The sequence below is a fragment of the Coenobita brevimanus genome, chromosome 27 (genome assembly GCF_032717465.1).
Source record: "Coenobita brevimanus isolate Jiangsu-jjx chromosome 27, ASM3271746v2, whole genome shotgun sequence".
NCBI lineage: Eukaryota > Metazoa > Arthropoda > Malacostraca > Decapoda > Coenobitidae > Coenobita > Coenobita brevimanus.
Genome location: NC_136980.1, coordinates 720,001 through 730,033, shown reverse-complemented (window position 1 = coordinate 730,033; position 10,033 = coordinate 720,001). Strand labels below are relative to the sequence as shown.

The window sequence follows — 10,033 nt, the reverse complement described above, 5'->3', positions numbered from 1 at the left end:
GCAAAATTTTCAAAAACTCCTCCGCATGTCCTCCTTCCACGGCCTATTGGTTCCCGAGGCTGCCAGCAAGGAGGAGCGCCAGCCAATCATGACACCCGTGGAGCGTCCTGCGAGCCGATCGGGGCGGGGCAGCGGCGGGCAGGAGGGAGTGAACGGTGTGGAGATGTCGCCTACCAATTACAACTCCGTCAATACCACACCATCGTGAGTATACACCTGGTGGTCTAGTGGGTTAAGGTGGTTCTCTTCGTGTCCTGCCAGATTAGTTTCCCCCTAAATTTCAACCTACAACAGTTCAAATACAGCTGTTATAGATTTTTTTTTATGAATGGAGGACACCTGTAATTTGGCGCATGGATTTTTTTCCCATTTAATTTCCTTTTTGCTCTTTATCCTCTGTAAAAAAAAAAAAAAAAATGGCCCGTAACGATTTGATCTCAGGGATGGCTTGGGTTTTTGGCTCACACAATGCTACTCATGGAAGGGCGACTGGCCACTCCTGCCTTAATCCGTTGAATCGAGTGAGTCAGTAACTTATTCTTGGTATCGCCAGACGATTTTATTCAGCTTCGGGGGGATGATGATGATGATGATAATAAAAATGATAATGACGATGACGATAACGATGATGAAGACTGATAGTAATAATGATGATGCTTAAATAATGATGATGATGACAATAAAACGATGATGATGATGATGATGATGACTGATAATACTAATGGCAATGATTATGATGAAGACTGATAATAAAAATGATGATGATGAGTGATGAAAATAATGATGATGATGATGATGACAGGCCTGGTGTGGCAGCGCTTAGGGACCCTGAGGGGGGTTTCGTGGGGCCCGCTGCTACGCCCATCCCCCCTTCGGACGCCCACCACCACCACAACGACGCCCCCCCGCCGTACCACACCACCACACCCCCTACCACACGGCACATACAGGCAGACCAAAATGAAGATCTGTGGAGGTGAGTTGAGAGAGAGAGAGAGAGAAAGAGAAAGAATCACAGTCCTTTCACCTTACTTACAGGAAATATAAGTTAATGAATAGTAGTGTGTATAATTAAGTACTTATTTTGATAACCTAACTTCTCCCTGTCTAACCTAACTTCTCCCAGCCTAATCTAACTTCTCCCTGCCTAACCTAACTTCTCCCTGCCTAACCTAACTTTACCCTGCCTAACTTATATTCTCCCACCTTAACCCAACTTCTTGTCTAATCCAACTTCACCCTGCCTAACCTACCTTTCCTGACTTTTCTCCACTGCTTTCCCTGCCTAATCTTTCTCTGCCTAACTAGCTTCCTCCCAGGCTAACCTAACTGCCTTACTCCACTGCCTAACCCTGTCTCCCTGCCTATCCTCCAGCTTGTGCGAGGCGGCGTCCTCCTCAGAGCGACGCCTAGTGATACTGGTGATGTTCCAGATGTTTGTGCTTATCGTCGTGCTGTCTGTGCTGCTGCTGATGGTGGCTAGCAAGGGTGTGTGGTGCAGTGGACAGATTTACACAGAGAGACACAGATACATGGCCATTACAGTGGATGACCTGATGGAAGGATGGAATGGACGAATGGACAGATACAGATAAAGAGACAGGCAGACAGATCGATACATATATATCTATATCTATATCTAGAGAGAGAGAGTGAGAGAGATGAACACTTGTGGAAAAAAATTAACGCCCGTGTGTGTGTGTGTGTGTGTGTGTGTTATAATTTACATAAGTCACATGTGTTCCTATTTTCTTTTCCTCAGGTGGTGTGTGTGTGTGTGTGTGTGTGTGTGTGTGTGTGTGTGTGTGTGTTATAATTTACATAAGATATATGTGTTCCTATTTTCTTTTCCTCTGGTGGTGTGTGTGTGTGTGTGTGTGTGTGTGTGTGTGTGTGTGTGTGTGTGTGTGTGTGTGTGTGTGTGTGTGTGTGTGTGTGTGTGTGTGTGTGTGTGTGTTCATAAATTTAATAGCAGCTGCGCATGTGGGGAGAGAGAGAGAGAGAGAGAGAGAGAGAGAGAGAGAGAGAGAGAGAATACCTACATGCAAATATCCCATACACATGTACGTAGCCAAGTTAATAATGTAAGCATGTGTTGGTATATATGTGCATCTGTATGTAAGTAAATGAATGCATGTATGTACCGGTATGTAAGTATGTAAATGTATGAAAGCATGTAACTATATGCATGCATGTATATTTATGTACGTGTATGTATGTATGTTTGTAGGTATGTATGTATAAGGCAGGTGAGTGATACAACAGGTGTCTCTTACAGAAGACGATCGCCTCAACACCTGCACCTCACCTCAGTGTTATATGGCAGGTGAGTTGGGGCCTTGTATGTGTTGGGGTTCATACGGTAGGGTACTGGGTCATTCTCTCTCTCTATCTATCTATCTATCTACATAAAGAGGCGCTGTAGAAGTGGACTGTGGTAAAAGATCGTGGAGGGGAGACAATAATAATAATAAAAATAACAATAATAACAATAACAATAACAATAATAATAATAATAATAATAATAATCACAATCATAATACTAATACTAATAATAACTGACCTAAATTTTCGTCCTTCTGCAGTTTATTTCACGTAGGTCACTTGCAGAAGAATGCTAAGGCTCTACATCCTTTCCATAGCACTTCTTCATGACTAGCACGATATTCTAATGATAATTTACTGTTGCAACGTGGCACTCAGGACGGAGAGATGGCAATTTGAGGCCAAGTTAGAGTAAAATGAGTATAGCTTGCTTCCCATAACCTATCCTAAACTAATCTAACTTAACTTTCTAACTCTCTAGATAATTCATCAAATCTTTGTTTCTCTCGTGTAACTTAAACTAAACTAACCTAACCTACCCTAAACTGGTTGAATCTACCCAACCCTACCCCACCCAACCTTACCCTATCCTACCCAGCCCTACCCTGGCCAACCCAACCCAACCCTACCCTACCCTACCCTACCCTATTCCACCCCGCATTACCCAACCCAACCCAACCCTACCCTATCCTATCGCACCCTCCCCTAGCCTAGCCTAACCTATCGTCCTATCACCCAGCCTTCTAACCCTGCTAACCTATCCAGTGGGCGACATCCTGGAATCCATGGACGAAAGGGTGTCTCCGTGCACTGACTTCGCTGAGTATGTGTGTGGGGGGTGGAGACGCTCACATCCTATACCCGAGGCTAAACACAGATGGGTGGTGTTTGACATGCTCAATGAAGTGACTATGCTGGATCTGAAAGGTGAGTGGAGAGACAGAAAGATGGATAGACAGATTGATATATATATATATATAGATAGAGAGATAGATGGACAGATAGATGATGTCATGAATGATGTCACTCTGCTGGGTCTGAGAGGTGAGTGGAGAGAGAGAGAGAGAGAGAGAGAGAGAGAGAGAGTTATGACGAGAGTTGAAAGGAACAGAGGCAATGAAAGAATGAGGAAGCGAAAATTGTGGGAAAATAGAAAAGGTCAAGAGAGAGAGAGAGAGAGAGAATGAACACAACCAAACCACCTCTCTCCACTCCACAGGTCTATTAGAGGTGGAGGGGAAGGTGGAGGCGGAGGAACCCGAGGCAATTAAGGCCGTGAGGACCGTCTACAGTGCCTGCGTTAATGACAGTAGGTGATTAATTGCACTCTTAATAACCTCTCTCTCTCTCTCTTCTCATTTCTCTCTCTCTCTGGCAACTTCGTACGCCCTTCTGAGGTACTATTTGTCTTTGTACCTCCTTGTAATTATCTCTTTCAAACTCAGTATATTTTGTATAACTAACTCTTCCTCCAAGCCACTGTAAAATGGATAGTACCTCTCGATCTGTATAATCTATGTAACTCCTCCACGCCAATGAAAAGGGACAGGAGTACTTCTTCCCTATTCATGTTTTCCATCTCAACTGATCTCCCTAAAAATACCTCTCGATCTGTATAATCTATGTAACCCTTCCCCCCAGGTCAATGAAAAGAATTAGGAATACTTTCTCATTCACACTTCCTCTCTCTCAAACCCAACACCCCTATACTCTAAGCTCCCCTCGATCTGTAAGGTCTATGTAACTCTCCTTCCAGGCCCATAAAGAGATAGGACTACTACTTCCTCATTCACACTTCCTCTCTCTCTCAAACCAAACTCCCTCCTCCCCCCTAAACGTCCCTCTCGATCTGTAACCTCTATGTAACTCTCCCTCCAGGCCAGTGGGAAGAGGTAGGACTGCGCCCCCTCCTCAACCTCCTCTCCAGTCAGGGGGGGCTACCCATGCTGGACCCCGCCTGGACCCCCCCTGCTGACTTTGACCCCATGCTGACCCAGGCCCGTTTCAGGAGGTCACTGGCCGGGCAGTACCTCGTCAGTGTCGTGGTGGAGGCGGACAATGCCAATACTTCCGTTAATGTTATATATGTGAGCAGGACTGTGTGTGTATTTTTAGTTTTGTGGATTTCGCTTTAGTTTCATTCTCTGTCTGCCTGTCTGTCTGTCTGTCTGTCTCTCTCTCTCTCTCTCTCTCTCTCTCTCTCTCTCTCTCTCTCTCCAGTGCCAATACTTCTGTTAATGTTATTTATGTAAGGAGGATTTCGTTTATTTTCTTTTAGTTTTGTGGTTCTTCATTTTCGTTTTTATTCTCTGTTTGTCTGTCTGTCTGTCTCTCTCTCTTCACCCCACAGTGGCTCTCATTACTTTACCTGGGTATCTGTAGCACACCTGAAGTTAATTACCAAACACCTGCACTCTCTCTCTCTCTCTCTCCTAATCATACACTTCCTCTGCATCTCATCTTCTTCCTTCCTCAGCAAGTATGTTACCAATCAATACAATATCACATACGTACTCTATATAGCTCACACACAAACACACACACCCACACAGCCCCTCCTGATCTGTATGCTCTACGTAACTCAAATCTCCTACAGCTGAGCCCGGGGATACTACCTATAGACCGTGACTACCTGAAGGAGGGGGAGAGGCACAAGAGCGGCCGTGTGGGGTACATGAGGAGGACGGGGGAGGCGCTACTGAGGGCGGATGATTTAGCGGGGAATAAAACCCACCTACAGACGCTTTACAAGGACATCGATGACCTGTGGGATTTCTATGTCAAGATTGCTAATGTGAGTGATAGATGGACTGTTAACTGGATGGATGGATGGATGGGTAGGTGGGTGGATGGTTGCATGGGTGGATAGATGGATCGATGAATGGATGGGTACGTGGGTGGATGGAATAAGATGTCGCCTAATAATAATAATAATAATAATAACAGAAATAATAATAATAATAATAATAATAACAGAAATAATAATAATAATAATAATAATAACTTAAACTTTATAATAACAAGAACTCCAAAATAATAATAACAACAACAACAACAACAATAATAATAATAATAATAATAATAATAATAATTCCCTCTGCCAGATCACCCCTGAGGACAACGTAAACAACCCGTGGAAGGAATACAACGCCATGACAGTGAGGGACCTTCAAAATCTTACGGACAAGGCTGCCACGGAGAGCAAGGTGGGTGGAGGGAGAGGAAAGGGAGGAGAGGGGAAAGGCGGAGAGGGAAATAGAGGAAGGGGAAAGAGGGGAGGGGGGGACAGGGAAAGGAGAAGGAGAGGGAAATAAGAGGAGGGGAAGGAAGAGGGAGATAGGGAAACACACACACACACACACACACACACACACACACACACACACACACACACACACACACTCAATCTTTTTTTTCATCGGCTCTTCTCAGTCCACCCCCGCCTCTCCCCTACCAACCCCCCTCCTCCCCCAAAAAAGGAAAAAAAGAAGAAGAAGGAGAAGGGGGAGGGGGGGGTTTGTGCGGGGAGATCTTCCGAATCTTACCCAAGAGACTGATAAGGATAGCAAGGTAGGTATGAGAGAGAGAGAGAGAGAGAGAGAGAGAGAGAGAAACATGACAGGAAAGAGGTATATAATCCTTTAGTAGATGTGAAATATTAGGGCAGAGCATCATACCAAGCCTCTCACAACTTAGGAATGTTAGCCAGCAGAAGACAGCACAGGAGGGGGAAATAATCTCAAAAGGAATATTATCGAAGCTACCATTATCATTTATTCATTATTTTACGTACCTAATTATTTGTCTGTCTCTCTAGCAATCTATGTCTAGCAATCAATGAATATCTGTATCTACTTATCTATCTACCTACCTGCCTATCAATCTATCTAATTATCAAGCTACATACCTATCTATCTATCTGTCTATCTATCTATCTACCTACCTACCTACCTCTGTCTACCTGTCAATCAATCAATCTATTTATAAAGCTACCTACCTACCTGTCTGTCTACCTACCTATCTATCTATCTATCAATCTATCTACTTTTTCTGTGCAGGTGGAGAGTGTATCGTGGAAGAATTACCTGCAGGCGGTATTCTTGGAGACGGATGTGGTAATTACTGATGATACGAGAGTTATTGTCACCAGTCCAGCATTTATCACAGCCTTTATACCACTCCTACGTGACACCCCGCCTAGGATACTGAGTAAGATGTTATGAGCTTAGTAGTAGTAGTTGTAGTAGTAGTAGTGGTAATGGTGGTGGTGGTAACTGCTGTTGTACAAAAAGAACACTACTACTACTACTACTACTACTACTACTACTACTGACACAATAATAATAACAGTAGTAATAATAACAACAATAATAATAAAAACATTAATAATAATAATCTATCTATCTATCTATCTATAGCCCGACGCCCTAATCCCGCAAAGGGTGGCCGCAGACAAAACGCCTCCAAGTCACTCTGTCACCCACCAATTGACTACCCTCCCCCCAACTCACCCCCCCTCCCTCATATACCTCTCAACTCCATCCCTCCACCTCATCCTCGGTCTACCCCTCCCTCTCCCTCCCTCCACCTCACCTACATACACCCTCTTAGTCAGTCTTTCATTCTCCATTCTCTCCACATGTAATAATAATAATAATAATAATAATTATTATTATTATTATTATTATTATTATTATTATTAATATTAATAATAATAAAAATAATAAGTAATAACAATAATAATAATAATAATAATATTAATAATAATAATATTAACAGTAATAGTAATAATAATAACAATAATATTTCTAATAATAATAATAATAATAACCTAATTCTGTGTGGTGGCATATCACATATTAATATTATCAGGAGAATATCTAGGCCATGATTAAATAATATAAAGATCAAGAGACGAATTTAAGTGTCCCAAATTTAAAATGTGGATGAAATTGATTTTTATGGGTAACTGGGATATATATATACATATATTTTTCGACAATTTCATCATAATATTGGGAATACTGATTTAAACTTAGAGAGAGAGAGAGAGAGAGAGAGAGAGAGAGGACAATATAATCTTAACTGAGGTAGGCTTGGTGGTTTTGGCTGAAGACTGGACGATTCTGAATAGGTTATTTTGGATTAGGTCAGAGCAGGTTAGGTAAATACAAGACCTCCTTCCTTAGCTGAATAAAATCGTCTATAGGCAACCAAAAAATATATATATTGGTGAAAGTACGGAAGGGTTTAAAAAGCAGATTGGAAAGTGTACTAACATTCCATTTTCTTTTTTCTTTCACACTAACATTCCATTTTCTTTTTTCTTTCACACTCACATTCCATTTTCTTCCACACTAACATTCCATTTTCTTTTTTCTTTCACACTAACATTCCATTTTCTTCCATTTTTTTAAACACTGGCATTCCATTTTCTTCCATTTTCTTTTTTCTTTCACACTAACACTCCATTTTCTTTCACACTGGCATTCCATTTTCTTCCATTTCCTTTTTTCTTTCACATCCCATTTTCTTTCATTTTCTTTTTTTCTCCCCCAGTGAACTACCTTCTTTTCCCGCTAGTGGTCGACATGGGAGAGGAGACTTCTACCAGGATGCTCAATTTTCGTCCAATGATAAGGTGCGTATATCATCATCATCATCAGTATTATCATCACCATCATCATCAACACCATCATCATCATTATCATCATCACTACCACCACCCTCATTATCATCACCACCACCCTCATTATCATCACCACCACCATCAGTACCATCATCATTATCATCAACACCACCACCATCATCATCATCACCACCACCACCACCATCAGTTATCATCATCACCACCATTATCATCACCATCATCACCACCACCATCATCATCATCACCATACTGGCCATCAGAGTTATCCTTACTATTATCTTTAGTACTTACAATAATAGTGGGAACGATTATGCTTTACTGTATATCTCAAAATAATAATAATAATAATAATAATAATAAAAGATGATTCCACGGGAGGTGTTGGGCTGAGGATTGGCTTTCACAGGTAGGATTAATTAAAGACAGGTGAGACAGAGAGAGAGAGAGAGAGACACACACACACACACACACACACACACACACACACACTCTCTCTCCAGCTGCATTTTAGGGATTCGAATCAATGCGCGTAGGTCACATGTTGTAAATAAATGTCAATAAATAATCAATAAATAAATAATTATATAACACGTTTTCTCTACATTTCAGGACTCTGGGACGCCTCAGTACAAGAGCGTAAGTATATGAGAGAGAGAGAGAGAGAGAGAGGGACTGTCAGCTATTTCTGCTATACACTCTCTACTACCACTCACATCACTACTACTACTACTACTACTCGTTAGATTCCTACCACTACTACAACTACTACTATTACTACTAAATCTTCTTTTTCTTCTACTACTACTAATACTACTAACAATAACAACTACCATTATTTCAGTTCCCATCATCACTACTACAACAGCTCCCACTCTCACCGCTACTACTACAACTCCTGCTCTCACTACTACTATTACTATTACTAGAACAACACATGCCCCCACTGCTACTACTACCACCACCATCACCACTTCCTTTATCCCTCCTAAATCTACTACTGTATCTACCCGTGCCTTAATCTACCCCACCACCACCTGTCTCCCTCAGCTGGTACTATATCTACCATCTATTAATCTACCCCACCACCACCTGTCTCCCTCAGCTGGTACTATATCTACCATCTATTAATCTACCCCACCACCACCTGTCTCCCTCAGCTGGTACTATATCTACCATCTATTAATCTACTCCATCACCACCTGTCTCCCTCAGCTGGTACTATATCTACCATCTATTAATCTACTCCATCACCACCTGCCTCCCTCAGCTGGTACTATATCTACCATCTATTAATCTACTCCATCACCACCTGTCTCCCTCAGCTGGTACTATATCTACCATCTATTAATCTACTCCACCACCACCTGTCTCCCTCAGCTAGTATTATATCTACCATCTATTAATCTACTCCACCACCACCTGCCTCCCTCAGCTGGTACTATATCTACCATCTATTAATCTACTCCACCACCACCTGCCTCCCTCAGCTGGTACTATATCTACCATCTATTAATCTACTCCACCACCACCTGTCTCCCTCAGCTGGTACTATATCTACCATCTATTAATCTACTCCACCACCACCTGTCTCCCTCAGCTGGTACTATATCTACCATCTATTAATCTACTCCACCACCACCTGTCTCCCTCAGCTGGTACTATATCTACCATCTATTAATCTACTCCACCACCACCTGCCTCCCTCAGCTGGTACTATATCTACCATCTATTAATCTACTCCACCACCACCTGCCTCCCTCAGCTGGTACGACTGCACTCAGAAGCTGAAAATTGTCCTGCCCTTCGCTGTGGGGAGCCTCTACGTACGACACCGCCTTAAAGCAGACGTCAATGTTAAGGTACCTTTGACGAGAGAGAGAGAGAGAGAGAGAGAGAGAGAGAGAGAGAGAGAAATAAAAATCTTCTTATGGTCCTCTTAAAGTGCTATATACCGTATCAGCTTACCTCACACTGCCACACTCCACACTCCCACACCTCTCTTACCTCACACTGCTACACCTGTCACAACACACACACACACACACACACACACACACA

General features: G+C 42.4%; 1 protein-coding gene across 1 annotated transcript in view; it reads left to right on the top strand.

The window, feature by feature from the left end:
* LOC145394344 (neprilysin-1-like) overlaps positions 1-10,033 on the top strand; it is an 18,486-nt gene continuing 8,453 nt past the window's right edge. The window contains exons 1-11 of the mRNA XM_080268220.1: positions 1-204; positions 803-976; positions 1,376-1,488; positions 2,279-2,326; positions 3,091-3,252; positions 3,545-3,634; positions 4,204-4,412; positions 4,922-5,119; positions 5,430-5,531; positions 8,585-8,601; positions 9,738-9,834. Of these exons, the coding sequence (XP_080124346.1) occupies positions 26-204; positions 803-976; positions 1,376-1,488; positions 2,279-2,326; positions 3,091-3,252; positions 3,545-3,634; positions 4,204-4,412; positions 4,922-5,119; positions 5,430-5,531; positions 8,585-8,601; positions 9,738-9,834 (1,389 nt within the window). The 5' untranslated portion in view covers positions 1-25. The remainder of the gene's footprint in view (positions 205-802; positions 977-1,375; positions 1,489-2,278; positions 2,327-3,090; positions 3,253-3,544; positions 3,635-4,203; positions 4,413-4,921; positions 5,120-5,429; positions 5,532-8,584; positions 8,602-9,737; positions 9,835-10,033) is intronic.